This window comes from Protopterus annectens, chromosome 3.part1 (genome assembly GCF_019279795.1).
Source record: "Protopterus annectens isolate FY-2018-M chromosome 3.part1, PAN1.0, whole genome shotgun sequence".
NCBI lineage: Eukaryota > Metazoa > Chordata > Ceratodontiformes > Protopteridae > Protopterus > Protopterus annectens.
The window spans coordinates 1708697764-1708722174 of record NC_056732.1 but is presented as its reverse complement, the minus strand read 5'-3'; the positions used below and the strand labels follow the sequence as shown (position 1 = coordinate 1708722174).

The following is a 24411-nucleotide window of genomic DNA, read 5'->3' as shown; positions in this document are numbered from 1 at the left end:
ATGGACTGTTCATGAATCCGGTGGATCATGATCAGTTTTGTGCATGAACTGTATTTTTCCAGTATAGGCTATAGTGTTTAAAGATTCACACAGAATACACTAAAGAAACTGATTCTTGGTGTGAAAACCAAGGCCAAGTGCTGGAATGGCTATTAATGCATCACATCTTTTCCTGACATAGCTGTTGCATGAGGCACACTTTTTCAATAGCATTTTAAGCATTCTGTGCATAGGTTCATCTTCAACTTTGACTGTTTGTTTTCTAAGCCTTTGAATGGTGCTTTATTGTCCCAGGGTTTGGCTTATATTTTTGTCCTGTTCCTTATAAAACTTTTATTTTTGTGGTAAACTGTTCAAGTCTATAATGTTATGTCAGACATTAAAGCTGTACTAAAGATCCATGTTGATGGAAAAGATGTTGTTCTATTAACTTTGTAAGTGAAGTAGAATAGCATTTAAAACTGTCCCTTATTGTTGGCCTTTGTCCCCAATTATTTTTGTTTTACTTTGTCCAGAATTCTTGAACAAAGAAGTTATGATATATGAGCACTTGTAAAAGAATTAAAATGAAGTATTATAATATATTAAAATAAAAATGTAAAAGGAATATTACAGTTTAAAGATTATTCAAAACAGATGTACTCTGTACATAAAAATGCATTTTAGTACATAGGTATCACATGTAATACTGGAACACAAGTCTGAATCAATAACAAAAAAAAAAAAGAAAATGATATATTGAACTGAAATTGTTGAATACGTTTATCATAATGTTGCCAAAAATACATATTAACTAGATGGCCATCCCAAAAGTTTTCTGTAAAATTACTGCAGCTTCAGAGGGCAAAGTTGGACTGTAGATACATGAAAATAGCAGTGGTGCAGCTAACAAAGTACAGCTCCACTGAAAGCAAGGCAGACACAGTCCAGTGTTGAAATAAAAATAGTCTGCCAGCAGTACCCCAAATTCACAATGCTTGGGGCTACACAATCCAGAATATCGCTCATCAGCCGTCTATGGTCATATTAAATAGGACAGATACAAGTGACCCAAGAAGTTGAATAATCGCTCAGAAACAAGTCTCAGTAGCTCAGCAGGTAAAATGTTAATAAATAAATAAAATGGCATAAAATTGAGTTTGTCCCAGCAATGTGTAGAAGATTCAAAGACCTTCCAGAACTACTTCTATGCTGGGTTACAATCACATGTACCTGAAATGAGTTCTTCTTTGATGTTAGACATCTGAGTAAATCTGAACAAGTAAACATGATCGCAGAGCAAAACAATGGCATAAACAGTAATAGCAGACTAGTGGAATTCATCTTCAGTGGTTGTGCCTGACTGAAGGACCACACATGGAGACACATTAGGTCCACTAATTAGAGATTGTGTGACACTGAGGCAGTGTAATAAAACAAAATACTGAGAAAACACAAAAAAGGCAAATCAGTATATGATGGCTTCTGTCTTCTGCCAGCCATCACAGCTACAGTACAAGCTAGTAATTCAGAATCTCCATGATAAAACAAAGAGCAGTAACAGGTATTTTGAGCACAACAGTGAAAATTAATGTAAAAAATGTTCAAGGTTAAATGTACCTGTCCCAGAATAATACTGCCTCTTCAACCAAACAGATACAGGATGACTTGCAGCATTCCTTTGCAAAATTTCAAAAACAGTTGGAACAATTTAAAATACTCCTAAATCTAAATTAAACTTAAATAATGGTGTTTTCACCTAAAAGTCAGTGTATTGCAACTTAACACTGTTATCAGTCATTAATAATAGAACTGAATTAACACATCCAACCTGGAGTTCAAAAAAAGGCTAACCATAAAGGTGAAATTCTTATAAAGTGAAACCATTCCTAAAACACTATGCTGTAGAAGATTATAACTTAGACCTGTCTTCTCCCTAGTCTCCTGTGTACCTCATCAGTTCTCAGCAACCTACGGTCCTCTTGTCAGCTAAACTGGCGCAGTCTTATAATAAAATTGCAAAGTTTGCAAGTAACCATATTAACCAAACACATCACTGTGGCACGTCACTTCCTTAACCAGATGGAGATATCTAATGTAATAGCCTTTTTCTCATATTAAGACTGTCTACAACATCCTTTGTACCAATAGATGACCATTCACCAGTGAGTTATTAAATTGGTACCCCCCCCCCACACAGGATGTGTACGTATATAAACATATACATACCAAACTCTGCTCATTAAACTATCACGTTGTACACTCTCAAAAAATCTGCAAATAATAGTGGTAACTGTTTATACTCTGTATCTGTTGTTAAACTGTGGAACACAATCCTAACAGCAATAGAAAATATCTCATCTTGTCTACTATTTAAAATCTCTTTGAACAAGTACTTCTCACTTGTAATGGCCTCATTACTAAGACCCCTTCTTATTGTAAATCATATGCTGTATGTGAAGTCATACATATCATTATAGAAGCACTGGTATTGTACCAGACCTATTAGTAATTACCCACTTTATTATAAAGTCAAATCGAATAAATAGGACAGAATTGTCACCCATGTACTGTAGTAATATACTGGTTACAGGTCTCAAGTGAATTTAACAGTTTGGGTAAATATGCATATACATTATCTGCTCTTTGTGAGCTAATATTGCTGTATGAGCATCTACATAAACAATAAAATGGCACTGCATGTTCTGTTGATGTGTGTCAGTTTTACGTGCTTTATCAACTGTTCTATAGTTGTGTCTGAGCTTGACATGCTGTAAATACTGTGTTGTGTATGTAGCACCGTGATCCACGTTATGTAACCCTGACTGTTATTTACTATTAGCTCATTTGGAAGTATGCAGTGTCAAGCTTTTCTCTCAAGGCCTCCTCTAAAAAAGTGGCTTTACCTACACAGACTTTCCTGGTAAACTAGCAACAAACAAGAACCAAAAACTGAGAAAATAGTAATAATCCATAAGGCCGAATTCGCAAGAAACACACCATTAAAACAAGACAAAACTAACTACCATACAACCATGCAAGATAAGTATTCCAACAACCCGCAAAAATTCTGGGCCACTATAAATACTTTACTGCACCCAGGAAAATCTACCACTCCTAACCCTGTATTACCCAACAGCCATGACAATATCCCCACCCAATTCAACAAATACTTTACTGAAACAGTCCAAGCCCTAGCCAACACCCACAATACTACTAGCAGCCCTTTACATAAAAATACCCCAACCCACACCCACATAACAAATAGTACCTCCAGTTTCTCCTTAGAACCAATCCCTACTAAAACTATTGCTAAACTTCTCAAGAAGCTGAAGCCAACCACTCTGGCAGCTGGCAGTCTACCTGCAGACTTCCTACAAATAACTGCTGAAGCAATAGCCTACTCGGTGTCCATTCTCATAAATAGGTCAATATCAGAACAGCAAGTACCTAACACCTGGAAAATATCACACATTATTCCACTGCACAAAGGGGGTAAGTTCCTTGAACTTACTATCGCCCTATTGCAATCCTATCATCTTTATCAAAAATATTAGAAAAGGTAATTCATTCCCAGCTAATGCAATACCTACTAAAAAATAACCTGCTACCTGCTATCCATATCCCAACATGGCTTCAGACCTTCCCATAGCACTACTACAGCACTACTCTCCTTAACCAACATCATCAATCACCATAGAAACAATTATCTATTTTTATCTTCAGTATTCCTAGACTTATCAAAAGCCTTTGACATGGTGAACCATAGTATGCTCCTAGAAAGTCTAGCAGCACTTAACTTAAGCTCCTCCACCATATCATGGTTCCATAACTACTTAACTGATCGTCAACAGGCAGTTATTTGGCAGGAGCAACTTTCCCCTCTTTTACCAGTAGGTATAGGAGTTCCCCAAGGGTCCATCCTAGGACCTCTGTTATTCTCGCTATTTACTAACCAAATATCCTCATCCACACCCACTGCCTCAGTTGTGCAATATGCAGATGATACCATCATTATATGTACCTCCCCTACCCTAAAGGAACTAAAAGCTATAACCCAAAAAAACTTCTCCTTAGCTGAAGAATGGTTCACTAACATAAAACTTATTCTTAACCCCAAAAAAACTAAACTCATTCTCTTTGGCCCTGGTAGATCTCCTCCACCAAATAATGACTTTACCATAATATCTAGAGACAGTATTCAAATTAACCCAACCGCACACATAAAACTATTAGGTGTAGAAATCGACAATAATCTATGATTTGACATTCATATAGCCCAAACAATTAAGAAAGATAGCAAAAAGCTCGGTTGTCTCTACAGAAATCGACAGTTCATCACTAGACCTACTAAGGCCACCTTAACAAGAACTCACCTTTTATCCATTCTCCTTTATGCCTCCCCTATCTTCACTAATCTTCGTCACAGTGAAATAAACAAATTGGAATCCTGCTACAACAAGATTGCTAGATTTGCTACTGATTCCTTGCATAGGTCCCACCACTGTCTTGCCCTTAAGCAACTAAATTGACTCAAACTTTCTAAACTACTCTTACTAAACCAACTCTCAGTAGTGCATAAACTCTGCTACTTCCCTGAAAAAAAACAGCACTTCAAAGCATAATTCACCCCTACACCACCACCAGGACCCTAAGATCTAGTCATCAGAACCACATAAATGTCATCAAACACAAAAATGATGCAGGTAAATCTCTCTTTGCCTGCACCATTGCCAGAACCTGGAACTCACTCCCAAGCCACTTAACTTCTACCACTACTACTTCCCAATTTAAAAAACTTCTCAAAACCCACTACATATCTAACTAGCATTGCACATGCTGCTCCCCAGGCTAAGCCATATTACTGCACTGGTGCTAGGATTCTGCTAGGGAGCAAATGGCTGCTCCCTATGTCCTGTTGCTACAAATTTGCTAGAATTTTGTTAAGTATCAAATGGCTGCTACCTAAAAAAACAAAAAAAAACAAGGGTTCTATCCTTTATACCTATATAAATCTATACATCTACTATTTTTCATATATACTGAATGATCTGTTATGATATACAATTTTTGTACCTATATTTGTGCTTAGTGCTATCTACACTCAATTGTAGTCCTCATATGTATCCTGTATGTATATTATTACTATGATTGTGTGGAACTGTACTGTTTGCTTGGAGCTTTTCTCCCCGGGCCTCCGCTAAAAATGGACCTGCGTCCAGTCGAACTTTCCCGGTTAACAAATGTAAAATAAAATAAAAATTTTAAAACACACCTTTTAAAACTTTACTCCATTAAGCGCTTTTGGCTAGAAAATACCAGCCTTTTTCAGACATTCAAAAAACATGTGACAAACTCTTTTATAGCCCAACCCAACCACTTGAGTCTTAAAGACATAGCATTATAAAACAACATATTAAAATGAAATATTTTCCTGGTAAACTCACACACACACACATATATATATATATATAGATATCAAACATCTAATTTCATAACATTGAGACCAAAACATCTAAAACCCATAACATCTAACACTACAAATCACAAGAAAATAACATCCCCTCCACATATAACAAGACCAAATTACCAAACACACTTATTACTACGTTTATGCAGAGGGGCAAGCCCCCCTGCACCCCCCCCACCCCCTGTAAATTAAATATACCAACTCGAAGATCACACTACAGTCGGAAAAAGTTAATTTCCTAACCCCATTGTATCAAGCTCCCCTGCAGAAACGTAGGTGTTTGGTAGTTTGGTGTCCTTATATCTGGAGGGGGATGTTATTTTCATGTGATTTGTACTGTTAAGATGTTATGAAATTCAATGTTATGTGTTTTAGATGTTCTGGTCTCAATGTTATGAAATTAGATGTTATGAGTTTTAGATGTTTTGAAGGGGACCCATATATTTATATATATATATATATATATATGTATATGTATATATATATATATATATATATATATATATATATACACATATATATATATATATATATATATATATATATATATATATATATGTGTGTGTGTGTGTGTGTATATATGTATATATATATATATATATATATATATATATATATATATATATATATCTACAGATACACACACACACACACAGTGGATATAAAAAGTGTACACACCCCTGTTAAAATGCCAGGTGATATAAAAAAATGAGACTACACTAAATCACTTCAAAACTTTTCCCAACTTTAATGTGACCTATAACCTGAACAATTCAATTGAAAAACAAACAAATCTGTTAGGAGAAAAATAAAAAACGTACAAAAAGCTGGCTGCATAAGTGTGCATACCCTTAAACTAATACTTTGTTGAAGCACCTTTTGATTTAATTACAGCATTCAGTCTTGTTAGGTAGGAGTCTATCAGCATGGCACATCTTAACTTGGCAATATTTCCGAACTCTTCCTTGCAAAAGTGCTCTAAATTGGTCAGATTGCGAGGGCATCTCTTGTGCATATCCCTCTTCAGGTCACCCCACAGATTTTTTACTGGGCTCTAGCTGGGCCATTCCAAAACTTAAATTTTCTTCTGGTGAAGCCATTCCTTTTTTGATTTGGATCTATGCTTGGAGTCATTTTCGTGTTGAAAGGTGAAATTCCTCTTCATCTTCAGCTTTCTAGCAGACGTCTGAAGGTTTTGGGCCAGAAGTGACTGGTATTTGGAACTGTTCATAATTCCCTCCACTTTGACTAAAGCCCCAGTTCTAGCTGAAGAAAAGCAACACCAAAGCACAATACTGCCACCACCATGCTTCTCCGTAGGGATGGTGCTGTTTTGGTGATGAGGAGTGTTGTTTTTGCGCCAAATGTACCTTTTGGAATTGTGACCAAAAAGTTCAACCTTGGTCTCATCCGACCATAACACATTTTCCCACATGCTTTTTGTGGACTTGATGTATTGTTTTGCAAATTTTAGCCGGGCCTGGATGTTTTTCTGTGTAAGAAAAGGCTTCCGTCTTGCAACCCTACCCCATAGCCCAGACATATGGAGAATATGGGAGATTGTTGTCACATGTAGTACACAACCAGTACTTGCCAGAAATTCCTGCAGCTCCTTCATTGTTGCGGTAGGTCTCTTGGCAGCCTCCCTGAGCAGTTTTCATCTTGTCTTTTCATCAGTTTTGGAGGGACATCCAGTTCTTTGCAATGTAACTGTTGTCTCATATTTTCTCTACTTTTTGATGACTGTCTTCACTGTGTTCCATGGTATATCCAGTGCTGTGGAAATTTTTTTGTACCTTCTCCTGACTGATACCTTTCAACAATGAGATCCCTTTGATGCTTTATAAGCTGTCTGCGAACCATGGCTTTTGCTGTAGCAGGCAACTGAGTAAATGTCAGGAAAATCCTACTAGGACAGCTAAACTTTATTTGGGGTTAATCAAACTCTCTTTAATTGATGGCAGGTGTGTACCCAAGCAGACTGAATTCTGTAATTAAATCAAAAGGCGCTTCAACAAAGTATTAGTTTAAGGGTGTGCACACATTTGCAACCATCTTATTTTACGTTTTTTATTCTTTATATTTTCCCCCTAACAGATTTGTTTGGTTTTCAATTGAATTGTTCAGGTTATAGGTCACATTAAAGGTGGGAAAAGTTTTGAAATGTTTTATTGTGGTCTCATTTTTTTATATCACAAAAACCTGGCATTTTAACAGGGGTGTGTAGACTTTTTATATCCACTGTGTGTCTGTGTGTGTGTGTGTGTGTGTGTGTGTGTGTGTGTGTGTGTGTGTGTCTGTGTATATATATATATATATATATATATATATATATATATATATATATATATATATATATTAGGTTCATAGATTAGTACTAAGCTAACTGCCCTTACGAGCCATTTTAAGCTTAGCCAATTATCCCTTGTGAGACTCAAACCTTGCACCTTGTGTTTGTAAGGCAAACACCTTAACCATTAGGCCACCCTCCCAACCCTGTGACACCCTATATATGTATATACTTATTTATTTGTTGACCAGGAAAGTCCGACTAGGATAGATCCTATTTATATATATATATATATATATATATATATATATATATATATATATATATATATAATTAAGAAAAAAATATTCTAAACACTTTATACCAAAGTGTAATAGCGGTAATTATTGCTGGGGAATGACCTGGGCAGTATTTACCCACTCTTTCTTATTTTACCCCTTTGGGCTATACCGTTTGTATTCTTAGTGTAGCACTTAAGGGTCGGTAGTGTACAGCTCATACCTGTAGTATTGGTTACTGCTTAAACACCACACCAGATATCTCACATCTTCTCATGCTATATTTCTGAAGTATTATTTGATTACTGCATAAGTACCACACCAGATGTCTCACATCTGCTCATACTATATTTCTGAAGTATTATTTAGTAATTTTGGTCTCCATGATTCAAACTGCACATTTTGTGAGGTGCAAAAGAAATGTTAAAGGCAAATACAAGGACATTTGAGAAGTATGCTGTTTGTTTTTGTTTGTAGCATTTGTTAACCTGGATGGTGAGCTGATACAGAAACTTTTTCATACACTGTTCAAGCATTAAGGCAGCACAACATGTGAAACGGTCATATATTCTTCATAACATTTACAATAATCTTAAATTGCAAACTTGAATAGACATTGGAGTAATATGCTTAATTTTACACATGTAATAACAGGGAATATATGTACATTTAAAACACATATTTCTCGAAGGAACACAATAGAGTCCAGCCTCAAAAAAGACATTAGAGATGAACATGATTAATTTTCACAGTAAAATACAGCAGTACAGTGCTACATCTGTTAGCCAGCACCCTTAAAACATTTACATTTATGTTCATTCCTTAGGTGCACCTTCAGTTTATATTTAAATTGTGCAGCATTCTGTAACTTAATACCAGATGGAAGATTATTGCAAACTTAAGGGACAAGTTTTAGGAAAGTGGTTTTACAGTAGGCTAAGGAAAACCTAGGTTGGCGCAGATGATATGTTATTACGTAGAATATAGGGTGTGCAATATAATGATAATTTGTTACCCAGCAGGGGGATGATTTCTATCCTTGAGTTGCTTACAGATCAGTGCACTGAATAAATAAGAAGCCCTCCTAGTAGTGTTAAGGAGACATTTAGCTTTGGTAATACTGGCATGGTGATGTTCTGCGGTTAGTAAATCTAATGGTATACAGTCAAGAAAGAAGGCAGCTGTGGGAAGTGCATACTCCAGTGTAAGAAGTAATATATTAATGGCAGTGGTGCAGCAGGCATCAGGAGTAAGAAGACTGACGAATTTGTGGACGATTTTTAGTTGCAGAGCAACTTTTGCTGTAATGAAGTTTATGTGTTTTTCTGACAAAGAAGGGGGGAAAAAGGTTGTGCTTCAGCAGTAGTTTGCAACCACTAAAGAAAGGAAGAATTGGCTAAGCTTCTGGTGTCATTCTAAGCTGGTGTCATTCTAAGCTTCTGGTGTCATTCTAAGGGGATCCAGTGTCTGTCTGCCTGGGATGACATGATAGACAAGCCTCGCTGTTTTGCCAGAGATGGTTTGCACTTGTTACCCCTAGGCTTTCGAATACTGGCCAAGGCTCTTGCCATCCCCATAGTGCCTTTTTTAGGCAAGGCTCAAAGGACAAACCAACCACCGTAACCAGCACAGGTAACCAAAAACTAAGGGTAATGCTACTCAATGCCAGAAGTCTCAACCTCAAAATGCACGCACTTGAGGCACTCCTCAGTATGGAGAAAATTGATGTTTGTGCAGTGACGGAAACCTGGTTCAAGGCTCAAGAGAGCACCCCAGCACTACCAGGTTACAATTCATATCATACCTTCTGGCCTCAGTTGCCGGATCGCAGTACAAAGGGCGGAGGTGTACCCATATTCATCAAGGATACCCACATCTGCAGGTTAGTGGCGCAGCATGATGCTCCAGAGATCATCCATGCGCAACTATCAGCAGGCAAAACCACATTTCAAGTCATAGCCTGTTATAAATCGCCCACCATGTCCCCCATGTCCCAAGATGCTCACTCAGCATTCTTTGAGGCATTGGAAAATATAAAGGTCCTACCCAACACCATCATTTTGGGTGATTTCAACTAACCTGGTATAGACTGGGCGAACTACCAAAGTTCTAACTCCTATGCCCTGCGGTTCATAGAATTTATAAATTCAAATGCCCTTGAACAACTGGTATGTTCTCCCACTAGAGGGGACAACATATTGGATTTAGTCATCACAAATATGGGCGCCCATTGTACCACACCCGTTATCACTCTCTCTCTGGTCAGATCAGACCACAAACTGATAACCCTAGACATCCTCACCCCTTCACCTCCCCTAGGCAAAGAAACCATTGTAAAAAACTTTTCCAAAGCAAACTTTAGACTATGTGGAAAGCTTCACTATTCCCTTGCAGAAGGATAATGATATCCAGGATGCAAAATCCTACACCAAGGCACTTTATATACATCTTCAGGATTGCATGGACCATGCTATCCCAAATAAAATCAAGACTCCTTCCTCAAGCAAGAAGAAACCAGTCTGGACCCTGGCCATAAGCAAACTATACAATGAAAGGAGGAGACTTATACAAAAAAAGGCCAAATCTCAAGTAGAAAAATCTTCCCTGATCAGCTTTAGTAAGAAATTGAGGGCCCTCATCAAGTCAACTAAAGCCAATTTCGAAAAGAAAGTTGCCAAGGATGCCAAGGATAACCATAAGGCCTTCTATGGTTACGTCAAAAGCCTAAATGGCAGCGCTCAGGTCTGTTCTGAGCTAGTACAAAATGGAACAAAATACACTGACCCCACTGGCATTGCCAACATCTTGGCTGACAGTTTCAGTGCAAATCCTCCCCCCCCCCCCCTCACCACCTACAGGGCCTATTACTATTCCAGGGGATTGTGTAACTCCAATTATTACTGATACTTTGGTTAATAAGGCTCTATCTAAAGCTAAAAACACTGCTTCTATAGGACCAGATGGTGTCCCGGTCTGTGTCATACGCAAGCTCCAAAATGAATTAACCCCACATCTGAATACCCTGTTCAGTCTCAGCCTCTCGACAGGATATGTGCCCATAGAATGGCACACAACAACGGTGGTTCCGCTGCACAAGGGTGGGCCCACAACCGACCCTGGGAACTACTGACCAATAAGCCTGACCAGTCTGACCTGTAAGGCAATAGAGCGAATCATTATGGAACTCATAAATGGAGAGATTGGGAACCTCCAAACACTTGACCCCACACAGTTCGGCTTCGTCAAGGGCAGATCATGCCTCCTGAACCTGGTGGACGTCTTTGAGACAGTTACTCAGGCTATAGATAAGGGAAAGGAGGTACACACGGCTTACCTTGACCTTGCTAAAGCATTTGACACCATTCCCCATTTGGGTATTATTGATAAACTCACCAACCTGGGCATAAACCCTTACGTCACAAGATGGATCACAAACTTGGCTCTCAGACAGAAACCACAAAGTAAGAGTAGTGGGATACATGTCCGAATACAGACCAGTAACGAGCGGTGTGCCTCAGGGCTCTGTCCTGGGGCCCCTCCTGTTTGGCATATACTTCTCTGAAGTACAGGCAAGCACTGAAGGGCTGTGGCATAGAGTCTCCGGCCGACATGGATATCCTCCAGAAGGGCCTTAATGAGACTGATGCATGGTGTGAAAGCCATGGTCTCAAGCTAAATGCTAAAAAATGCGTAGTAATCCCCTTTGGAAAAAACAGAGTACCCGCAAACTACCACATAGGAGGTAACCCCCTGAAATCTGAAGTAGTAATAAGGTATCTAGGGACCCAAGTAGATAGCTTTCCTTTGATAACCATGTTTCCAAGGTGGTTAGAAAATCCTTCTTTGTGACTCATCTGATCACAAAAGGGTTCACATCAAGATCTAAGGATGTAGTGGTGCCCCTCTACTCTTCCCTCATCAGACCCATTATTGAGTACAATGCACCAATTGGAATGTACCTGGCTATGCATCTCCAGCAGCTGGAGAGACCACAGAGGTACCTCACTAAGAGGATTACTGGCCTCAAATAGTTGCCCTATGCAGCACGAGTGAAAAAACTAAGGCTTTTCTCTGTTGCATACCGCCTTCTCAGAGGCGATCTCTGTCTAACATACAGGGACATGTCCAACCCAGAACTGTTGAACATGCTCCATCTTAGCAAAACCAAATCCACTCAAGCTACACGCTCTAGGGATATAAGCCTCAGCACAACAATGAATAGAACATGCTGGAGGGATAGATTCCCATCACAAAGACTTCCTTTGCTATGGAACAAGGTCCCGATCTACATAAGACAAAGCCCCTCACTATCACTCTTCAAGAGGAACCTTGACGAGTGGATGGGTAACAGAAAGTTCACACCAGGGATCATACCAACAGCTCTACTAGATAGGGGCCAAGGGTACTAGCTGCTACATCAAGGGCTTAAGGAACTAACCAAAGGGGCTGTGAATACCGCACAACGCGGCTGGGCTAATATATGCCTTCGGGCAGATAGCCCAGTACCTACCTATGAACCTAGAAGGGCTGGATCTAATGGTAGACTGAAGTATCTGTCATATAACTGTGTACTGTTGCCTTTCTGTAAAACGGACTAATTGGTCTCAGCAGCCCTGTTGTGTTACAAAAATCAGATGCATGCCCAAACAAATCAGGCATTTAGTACCTGTTGTATATGACTTGTTTTACTATCGTTTCTTGGTTTTAGAAGGTGTCACTGTTGCACTGTCTCTCACTAGTCTGACATAAACTGAATCAGCTTTTTTTCTTTAAGAAACATTACTACAGAATGTTTGTAATAACACAGTGTGACATTAACTAGGACATTCCATGCAATGTTTACTGTACCATCAGAACTTCATACTATACTTCCTGGCAAAAATACTGTTCATAATTTTTCATCCTGGGATAATAGAAGTAAAATGAATTCATGATTGACTTGCCATGTTTCTTCAGGGTCTATATCATTTAATTGAAAGCTTAATTGAACTAATCACTGTTTCTTAAACCCAAGTAAGGGGGAAGTTCAATTATGCGAACGATCGTTTAAGCAAACTCTTTCTCAGGGAAAAAAACTAGTTGCCAACCCACTGACCATAACAAAACAAAATTTAAAACTCTGCAAAGTGGGGGGCTTTGCCCCTACACCCCCCCCAACTTAATATACCAACTCCAAGATCGTACTACAGTGGGGAAAAGGGCAAACTCCTGATGATGGCCAACTATGTCCTTTTCCATGGGAAAAAATTTGCTTAAATGATCAATTAAGCTTTCAGTTAACTGATATAGACCCTTTTCTTCATGAATTTATATATGTACATCCATTGTTCATATAAATAAACTGCACATTCATTAATATTTTTTTGCATAGCTATTCCTCAAGCAGGTAAACTGCAGACTAGTTTACCAAGATTGCCTGGTTTCAGTTCTTTCTTATTTGTTTACAGGTTGCTGATAAATTAATTCGGGTGTTTGCAGAACAGATATTCTATACAGGATTCATCCATGCAGACCCCCATCCTGGAAATGGTAAGAATTTGTTGTAGGTATATTAGAATTTATTAGTAAAGAACATTTTACTCTGCACCTGCAAAAAGTCCGAAACTTTCTTAAAATCTTTATCTACAGAAGTGGAAAATAGTCTTCCTGAAAACTAATTTTGTCTGACTCTTGGAGAGCCTATGAAACAAGTTCTAAAAGGTGCAGCTGTTGGTAATGCTGACTTTTTTGGGGTTTTGTAGATATCAGAGTTTTGTATTTTATTTTTAGTGTACAAGAAAGTTAACTTGGCTATATATGCCCTTTGTAGGCCACAGATATTTATTATACAACTAAAGATAAACAGACTTAAATGCAAAAATGGAATCAATAAAAGCCAAATCTTAAATTACTTGATTCCAGTCTAAAATTTGATACACTAGAATGATTTTTTTGTATGGTGGCAAACTTCTTCACCCTTCCTATCATTTGGAGGGCTTTGCCACCCACGTTCTCCTTTTTAAGGTCATATATACATATATATATATATATATATATATATATATATATATATATATATATATATATATATATATGCATATATATATATATATATATGGATCAACTTTAAATAATCAAATTACCACTTTTTCAAATCACCTAAAATTGAGACCACGTTGCCGAAAACGTAATTCAGCAAACTCCTGGAACATCCTCTGGGAAATTAACCACTTGGATTACACTGGCATGTATTTATATTCCACCGAAAAATGCTATAATGGAGCTTAAGAAAATTCTGGGAGAAATTATCAGCTTTCAGCAAGGAATATTACTTATAGGTGGGGACTAGAATTTGATTTGCAAAGTGAATATGTGCTTGGGGGTCCCAGAAGGGAAAGAGGTAGCTGAGAACATATTTTTTTGGGAGTGTAATGAGCTGACAACTTTAGTGATTCTGTGCAGGCCACTCTGTCGGACATGCTGAGTGAATTGATTGGACTGACTGGGAAGATGATTTTTTGAGTTATCATACAGAATCAGAATTGCCTAGACACAGTAACGCCTTGTTGGGTCTAATTATGGTGGCTGACAAAAAAAGCAGTTGCTAGAAAATGGAAATCAAAGTCTAGACCAACTATACTAGAAGTAATGAATATAGTAACAGAGATAAAACAACTGGAATTAGGATCTTTAGAAAAGGGAAGGAACAAACTACATAGGAAAAAATGGGAATTGTAGGAACAATATATGCAGAGCAGGAACAAGGTTTAAGGGGCAGGATTTGAATGAGCCATATAATGCTTAACTAACAATGACTGGAAGGTTTATAAGTGATGTATAATGTTTGCAACTACAGTTCTTTCAAGGGTGTCTGTGATGTAAACTGTTTGCAACTTAAAGTGGTATAATTTTGTATGTTTTCATTTATATAAATTTTAGAGGGCCTTTGTCATATGTGAAAATTTAGTAAAGATGTTTGGGGAAAAAAATCTGCCTTGCTCTAATTAAGTAAGTTAGCTAGGGTATAGTAATCCTCTTAGATACAGTTAATGTTTTAAATATTTCCTGTGATTTTGAACTCTGATGTCATTGTGAATATATATTTAGTATTGTCTTGTTCTTTTATTATTTACTATTAAGTATATTTAAACCTTTCATTGTGGCTAGTCTGTGCAGAGATAATTAAGTTTTGAGAGTACTTGCATGTTTATTTGGTAATACTCTGTGATCTACTCCTAATAGCCTTGCTCCTTGTCAAACTACCATTTGTATTAATATAAATATTACACAGTAAGATCGGACACCCTTTGTTAAGGGCCTTAAACTAGCTGTGGTAACTACCTTATAGTCTGAGCAGAAGTGGGCATAGCTAGTAAACCTGTGCCAGCTTCTCCCAGATGTGTGTGCGTTGTGTGTGTGTGTATCCATGTGTGAGTGTGTGCATGCATATGTGTGTGTGCATGTGTGTAAATAAAACCTTAAAGAGTGTGTGTGTGTGTCAGCTGCTTGGGCAGGGATATGAAGCACTGTGTGGACAGAGAGGGTGCTGGTAGGTATTGGCTTGATCACTCAGCTGAGATCTCAACTTTACAGCTCTGCCAGTGGGGAGCCTTACTGGGGATCTGGAGAAAGAGGGAGAAACCAACCCCGGACTGACTGTGGCCTCTGTGTGCTGTTAAGGGAAATTGCACTTCATGCAGAGAGCTTCATCTGGAAATACTGTGCGTGTACTTGTTATTCTTTCAGTGTACGTCCCCCACTGGTGCCAGTGGTGAGGATTGAAGCTCCTTGATTACTGGTCCAGTGGTAAGTTGTCACAACCAGAAAGAGTGTTTTCCAGGACACAAACTTTAGGTTTGCCGTGGCTGTTGCTGCAAAAGGGCGGATAGTCAGCTTCCCGAATGACAGATACTTGCTGGCACTACAGCAATAAAAAGATTCAAACCTTTGGAAGTAACCAGTCTAGGGGAACGTGTTTGTTTATTCCTGTATATTTTTCTAGTACAGGGCATCTGGTTAGAAGTGACAATTTGGACTGTCCTATCAAGGCATGAAGGGTCCCTCGCCATTAATGGAACTGGAGTGAGTTTGTAATGAAGATCTGTGTGAAGCTTTCGAGATTGATGGGAAAGGTTGATTCTTAAAGGCCTAAGATATACATATTTTTTAAGAACTTAAGACCACAGCAGAAGGAACCAGACTTGTAGCTGTCTTCGTATGAGAGTAGTCTAGCCTAGTGGCTTAGTTTTCTGAATGATTTTTGGAATAAAGAGAAAAAGGGGAAAAGCATAAAGGAATTCTTTGGCAATTTCTTGATGACAGCAGCTCTGATACCTCCTCCAGACAAAGAATGAGGGAAAAGAAGTTGATACATTTAGAAGTGGCTGGAATGCAAAAAGGTTGCAGCAAAACTATCTTAACACTGCTGACTGGCTATAAGGTAGTTACTGCTGCCACCAGTCAACTCCTTATCAGCTACTTTAAGGCCCTTAACAAAGGGTGTCCTGTCTTACTGTGTAATATTAATATTCATACAAATGGTAGTTTGACCAAGAGCAAGGCTATTAGGACTGGCCCACACAGTGTCACTAAATAAATATGCAAGTACTCTCAAAACTTAAATATCTCTGCACAGGTCAGCCACAATGAACGGTTTAAATATATTTAATAGTAAATAATAAAAGAACAAGACAATACTAAACATATATTCACAGTGACATCAGAGTTTAAAATCACAGGAAATATTTAAAACAACATTGCAGGACAGTCTCAAATAAAGAAAAAAAAATGTCTAAACTAAACTTTAAGATATTCCTGACTGTATCTAAGAAAATTATTATACGCTAGTTAACTTACTTAAATTAGAGCAAGGCAGATGTTGTGGTGAATGGTTCTTGTCAGGTCCAAGACAGAATACAGAATGTGCTGCCTCTAAGAGAGTTCTCAAATTAATATCTCAAATATTACTGCTAGGATAGCTTGCAGAATGACACCATTTCTTGTCATCTGACTCTGTCCCAGGTGAAACCCCCCACTGCTGGAAGCTGGCAGTATTTAGCATCTACCTGTGAAAATAAATAGGCATCAGATCTTTGGCAGATGCTGGAAGTCATAAAACAATGGCATTCCTCCACATTTCAAGACTAGTTATTATTTCACCCTAAATACAATTCAGAACGTTTCCTGGTACAGGCATTGTGTCTCTTGCTGCAATGAAACTAAAATATACCATATTTTATTGTGTAGCCATAAAGTAATTTAATTTCAGCTATTTTTCTGAAGTTAACCTCCTGTATTCCATTTTCCACTGTTAAAATATGTACATTTTAACAGTTACATTATTGCATGTACATTTCTGTTCTATTCCAGTAGGGCACACTGTGGTTACATTTCAAACAGCACTTTGCAAAAACCTTTTCAACACACACTTCTGTACCAGCAGTTTGGTGTATACATGACATACAGTTGTAATACATTTGTAACAAGCATCTTATATAAATCATGTTGATATTCACAAAAGACATAATTATTTACAAACTTCCAGATATGTGTACTGGCAGTACCCCTCCTTTGTCACACTGCTGTCCATTGTTTTGACTAGAAGAGTTTGTCATTTAGTGTTTGTGATCCAGTCTTCCATGCTTGGTGTTTCTTAAAGATAGAGCACCTTTGCAAACAAATCTATCATTTAAGCCCTTAGTAGGTATTGAGATGAATCTCAGTTAGTCTGCTAACTTGTATTCTTTCCAAATTTCTCAAACAAAACTGAGAACTTGTTGCATTGTATGGCTGTCCACATGCATCTCAGATTCTACCGTAATAGAACCAATCTCTCGGAAAGGATTCATAATTGTTTATAGAATTTTTAAAAAGGATTTGGGATCCATGGTCTTTAAAATTATGTTGTCCAGATGATTGACTGTGTTAGATCCAGTTACAAAAATGCAATAAACCTTTGCCTTCCGTGCCAGGAGCTCACTCATCCTGGGCAGTGGTGCACAGTCCTTTCACAAGAATCCATCCTTGGATGATATCTGTGCAACTGGTAAGTGAGTTTGAGTATGTTCAGATGGCAATATAAGCTGGGTGCAATTTCTAGATCTACTTTTTCATTTGAGGCCACAGTTATTTGGAGCATATTCCCAGAAGGAAGAGTTTGAGGTTGTGTGCTAATGGTTCTCAAGGATGTATTGAACTGCAACTACTCCAATACAAAATTTATTTAGTTATTGCAGTGTTAGAGCTGGATGAGCGGTTCCATCTTTCTCAATGTGTTCACCCTCCTTCACCATTCCTCAGAACAGACATGGCCCACATTAATTGTGGTAACTGTTTCTGATTTGCCCCAGAATGGCAGAACAGAACTCTTGAGAAGAAGCTGATTGACAGAGCATTGTGAGTCAAACAGAAGGGGCTTTTTGCCTGAGAAAATTTTGTATGCGGAGTTGACTAAAGTGGATCTAGTCCTTTTGGTTGACAAGAACAGACCTGCATATCCAGTCTGATATTATGGCAACTTGACTGTAACTTGGAGGGAGATAGGAGGGTTTGGATTTATTTCTTCTAGCAAGGTTGTTGATTTCTTGCCATATTAGTACTGGGATATTCAGCAAGCTGAATATTCTTTGTTTAAGATTGGCCACATTGACCCTTTTTGATGAACCCATTACTCTCGTTCTTCACAGTACAGTGGATTGTTCATAATGCAGTTTTATTCATTTATCTGTTTGGTGTTTGCTCTTTTGTTTATTTTTGGAGAAGGGATGTTTTCACCCAGGATGCCTTTCTTTTAGTGAACACTGATTTTCAAAGCCCAAAAGGACAGCTAACTTGTATGGATGCAGTAGTTTTAGAAGGCATTAGAATACATGATTGCAATCACTGTGAGTTGTGAAACAGCTGGTCTGTATTGGAAATTTCATTTAGAATACCAATTTGCTTATTATTCATAATGGAGAAGTTCGCACTGGCCATTCCCAGAAGACTAGTTGTCATAGATGATGAAGTTGTTGCTGTTGTACACTGATAACTTAAAAAAATGAATTGGTGAATGATTCATTTGGCAAGTCTGTTAGAGGAGCTAGTGTGTAAAGAAGTGTTTACTTGTCTTGTTGTGGGGCCTATGAGGGAATCAACAAGTTCCAATGAGGATTATCTTTCTAGAAGAGCCAGAATTTGCCTTTTAGGATCTGATTCAGAATGGTAGTTAGTCTTGTATGAAGGTACCTTTATAACTGTCTGTAAAGAAAGTGATGGGAGAAAGAAATTTGGTGACTCTCAGCAATCTTAACAAAAGGAAGATAGGTTAAACAGCAAACCATTTAAGATCCTAAGTTTGCCTTCAGGAATTCATGTAAGTGTCAGTTTGTTTCAGAAGTGTGAAGAACTTGAAGATGTTGCACAGGAGTGCATCGTATTGAAACCCATCAACATGTTTTGAGGACTGTATCTCTGAATTTGGAAGATGCATTAAAGACAGGAAGTACTGTAAATGATTAATTGTTCCTGTTTAGTCGAGGCTTTTCAGTATTCTGGTCTATGTTTCTAGTTACAGAATAGTAGCAGTTGAGAATTCCCATCAGGGATATAGGCAGGAGAATCCCTACTATGGTATAAAGGCTGTGATGGACCACCTTCATAGATGAAAGAAGTGGAGGGCAGATGCTAGTAAACCTTTCTGCAGGCAAGTCCTTCCCTGAAACAGCCTCATAGTCCCTGTATAATACATTCTTCCCTTCAAGTATCAAGGTCTATTTAAGTCTTGTCTTCCACTTCAATGGACAGTGACGAGCCTGTAAGAGGAGTAACTCCAGCAAACAACTTGTGTGTGTCCACTGGTATAAACAACATCCTTCCGTTGGACTTACAGGATGAGCACAGTGGTGACCTGCCTTCTCCAAGCCCCACATGGAGCCAGGTCTGTCTCTGGGACCAGCAGGGTTTAGTGACTCAGAGTGAGGAGGACCGATCAGCTTCAGCAACACAGCTGGTGCTAGATCTAGTCTAGGCCTCTCATCTCCTCCTGACATCTTTGATAAATGTGCCTGTGTAAACAGGACCCTGTTGCCAGCCACATAGTGTGAACCTTTTGCTTGCCTAACTATGCATAAGCATGCCTTAAATGTTGCTTTTTTGGGGGGGGGTCTCCACATTTTACATCCTGGAGGGACTCGAATGGTTCAAAGACCATCTTCTGTGAAGGCAGATAAGGACAATGAGACATGTCTCCCATGTATTCCTTCCATATGATGTCTACTTTGGGATAACCCAAAGTCTTATGAAGTCTACTATGGACTGACCTATAGCCCCCATTCATTACTCTCAGAAATGCTTTATGTGGAAAACAATTAGCCTTGAGTCATTCTGTTTGTGCAGTATGTTAACAAGGAGGACTTATTAAATGACATTATAGCCACACAGATACTTAGGTTCATAGGTTTATACTAGGCTATCTGCCCTAAGGCATTTATAAGCCTAGCCCAAAGTTTTGTGGCTTACGCCACCCCTTATATAAAAAAATACTGTGCCCATTAGTTTGTTGTGCCTCTGTCCAGCAGTGACACAGAGATGATTCCCGGGGTAAACCTACAATCTCCCATCCACAGGTTAAGATTTCTCTTGAACAGAGCCAGCGAGGTGCTTTGCCTCACATGGACCGGGATTTTATTCCACAGCATAGGGAGTCTCTGAGTGATAAATCTATCCCTCCAGCACGTCCTATTTATATCCGTGCTAAGGTTTAAGTCGCTTGCTCTAGTGGTTCTGGTGGATTTGGATTTTTTGAGGTGGAGCATGTCCATTAATTCCGGGTTGGACATGGCCTTGTATGTCAGGCACATGTCACCTCTGAGCAGATGGTATGCGACTGAATAGAGCTGGAGTTTCTTCAATCTGGCAGCATATGACAGATTTTGGAGTCCCTTTATCCTTTTGGTGAGGAACTTTTGGGGTCTCTCCAATTGCTGCAGATGTCGGGTGAGATGCATCCCGAATGGGGCATTGTACTCGATCATTGGTCTGATAAGTGAAGAGTACAGGGGAACAATGACCTTACTAGATCTGGATGTGAATCCCTTCATGATAAGGTGGGAAATGTAGAAGGTCTTTCTAACCACTTTAGCAACGTGAGTGTCAAAAGAAAGGCCACTGTCAACCTGGGTCCCCAGGTCCCTGATAACCTCTTCTGTGCTTAGTGGATTGCCACCTATATGGTAGCTTGGGTTACCTTGTTTTTCCCGAAGGGTATAACTATACATTTTTTGGCGTTTAACTTCAGGCCATGGCTCTAGCACCAGCTATCAGTTTCCGTGAGTCCCCTCTGAAGGATATCCGTGTCCGATGCACTTTCCACTATGGCGCCCAGTTTGCAGTCATCTGCAAACTTTGTCAGCCAAAGTCCTCCCATGTTGGCCTGTACTTCTAAGAAGTAGATGCCGAACAATAGGGGGCCAAGGACCGAGCCCTGTGGGACACCACTTGAGACCGGCTTGGAGTCTGACATAGCGTCAGCAACTCTAACCCTGTGGGTTCTGTCCTTAAGCCAGTTTGCAACCCATCTTGTGACATATGGGTTTACATTTAAGCTGGTAAGTTTTTCTACAATACCCGAGTGGGGTATTGTGTCGAAAGCCTTTGCAAGGTCAAGGTAGGCTGTATGGACTGCCTTTCCCTCATCAATGACCTTGGTGACTGTTTCGAAGAAGTCGACCAAGTTCAAAAGGCATGATCTGCCCTTGACAAAGCCAAACAGGGTCGGGTCCAATGTCTGCAAGTCCCCTATATCTTTGTTTATGAGCTCCATTATGATCCTCTCCATAGCTTTGCAGACTAGACTTGTTAAGCTTATGGGGCGGTAATTACCAGGGTCCGTAGAGGCACCGCCTTTGTGGAGTTGGACCACAGTTGCCGTACGCCACTCCTTGGGCATGTATCCTGTGGTAAGGCTGAGATTAAACAGCTGCCTTATGTGCGGGTTTAGTTCCTCATTGAGCTCGTGTAGCACACAGCCGGGGACACCATCCGGTCCCATTGATGCTGTGTTTTTAGCTTTAGAGAGAGCAGCTTTCACCTGCGCATTTGAGATGTCTAGGACGCTACACTCCGCTGGGATAGTTATCTCTCCTTTAGGGGGGCAGAGGGGGGTGAAGTTTGCACTGAACCTGTCTGCCAGTATGTTGGGAATGTTTGTGGGTTCAGTGATTTTTGTATCATTTTGGACTAATTCTGAGCATATCTGGGAGTTTCCACCCAGGTTCCTAACATAGCTGAAAAAGGCCTTATGATTGTCTTTTGAATCCATGGCAATTTTTCTCTCAAAATTGGCCTTAGTTGATTTTATGAGTGCTCGTATTTTTGTACTAATAATGATCAGGGGTGACTTCCCTTTTATGGATTTTGTTCTATCATGTAATAGCTTTCTCCTCTTATTGTAAAGTTTGTTAATGGCTGGGGTCCACCAGACTGGACGTTTGCCCTTGGTGGAAAGAGTCTTGGTTTTATTTGGGATTGCCTGATCCATGCAGTCCTGGAGGTGTTCATAGAAGGCATTTGTAAGGGCTTCCGCAGCTTGGGTTGTGGTTTCCACTGGCTCAGTGGCCTTGAAGGATACCACACCAGTCTTGAGTAGTGTGAAGTTTGCTTTAGAGAAGTTCTTCACTGTGGTCTTTTTTGTTTGGGGTGGGGGCGGGATGCGGATTTCCAGTGAGATTAGTTTATGATCAGATCTCACCAATGAGGGATATACTTCCGGTGTGGAGCATTTTGTCCCCATGTTTGTGATAATGAGATCTAGTATATTTTCTCCTCTCGTGGGAACAGTGACTAGTTGTTCCATGGCATTTGAGTTTATGAACTCCAGGAACCGTTGGGCTAGAAAGTTAGGGCTTGAGTAATGTTCCCAGTCTATATTCGGGTAGTTGAAGTCACCCAAAATGATGGTGTTTGGAGATGCATTTTATACCCTCCAGTGTCTTCAGGAAGGCTGTGTGGGGTTCCTGAGTTTGAGAGGGTGGCCTGTAGCATGCTACAAATTGTAGAGCAGTTTTGCCTATGGTTAGTTGCACCTGGATGGTTTCCGAAGCTTCATGCGTTGCCACCAACCTGGAGGTGTGGGTATCCTTTATGAATATGGATACACCCCCTCCTTTTGTGGTGTGGTCCGGGTTTTGGGGCCAGAACGCATGATATGAGGTAAAAGCTGATAGTGCCAGGGTGCTCTCAGGAGCCTTGAACCAGGTTTCAGTTACAGCACAGACATCGATGTTCTCCATACTGAGAAGGGCCTCGAGTGTGTGCATTTTGAGATTTAGACTTCTGGCATTGAGCAGCATTACCCTCAGTTTCTTCCCATTTTTGTTTTCTAGGGTGGTAGGTTTAGAATTTGAGCCTTGCCTAAAAAAGGCACTATGGGGGTGGCAAGAGCCTTAGCCAAGATCCGGAATCCCAGGGGTGACAGGTGCAAGCCGTCCCTTGCGAAGCAGCGTGGCTTGTCAAGCATGTCATCCCAGGCAGACAGACACTGGATCCCCTTTGAATGACACCAGAAATTAAGCCAATTGTTAAAGCTGATCATCTTGTCTCTATATTGTGGCATCATTCTTCTCCCATGGTTTCCCGTGTCAGTGTCCTCTACAGGCTCCCCAGCTGAATGGTTCAAGATCCTGACAAAGCATCCTGAAGTGGACTCCTGCATGATCTTTTTGGTCCTACATATGATTCCTTTGATCCTACACATATATCAAAGACTGCAGCATCTTGCTACCTTGTTACCTGACCAGAAGTCCAAAACACTGAATAGGGTGGACAGGAGATTTTTCTCTTCTGCCATGTTGGTGCTTAGAGCCCTCATCTGTCTGTTCCACCTGACTAAATTGTGGTTTATCTTTGTTAATCAGACAATGAAGGGACTTTCAGTATTCATGGAGTATGAGTTCAGGCAGGAGGTGGTCAGGTGCCTATTTCTGACACACACAGTGGGCTTAACCATAAGGCTTATTGTAAATTTGTACCTGTACTGTGACTGGGCCTGTAGGCCCAGACATGCACTTGTACATAATAGTGTTCCTCCTCCCTCATGGAAGAGCTCTGGCAGGCAAATCTGAAAGCCATTTGACAAGACCTGGTCAGCAACCTCCAGACATGGAAACAAGTCTTTACTGCTGTTGAGTACTTCCGGATCCTCTGGCCCTCTGTTGTCATGCATATTTGGCATATTTCCTAAGAAGTTGATACCTACCAGTCAGATTAAGGAGTGTCTTCAAGAGTGAGGCATGCTTATCTTGATTCTGCTAGTCAGGTTTCCCAGGAGGAAGAACCCCGCCAGCTCAGCAGCTCCAGCCTTTTTTGGGCTGTCAGCTGGGAAGGTAGGTTTCGTAAGTATGCTCCAATTAGAGGCTATCACAAACGGCCATTGGCTT

The 24411-nt window shown here is 39.7% G+C and overlaps 1 protein-coding gene across 1 annotated transcript in view; it reads left to right on the top strand.

The window, feature by feature from the left end:
* ADCK5 (aarF domain containing kinase 5) overlaps window positions 1-24411 on the top strand; it is a 1011483-nt gene that overhangs the window by 654340 nt on the left and 332732 nt on the right. Inside the window, exon 10 of the mRNA XM_044067719.1 lies at window positions 13465-13546. Coding sequence (XP_043923654.1) covers window positions 13465-13546 — 82 coding nt within the window. The remainder of the gene's footprint in view (window positions 1-13464; window positions 13547-24411) is intronic.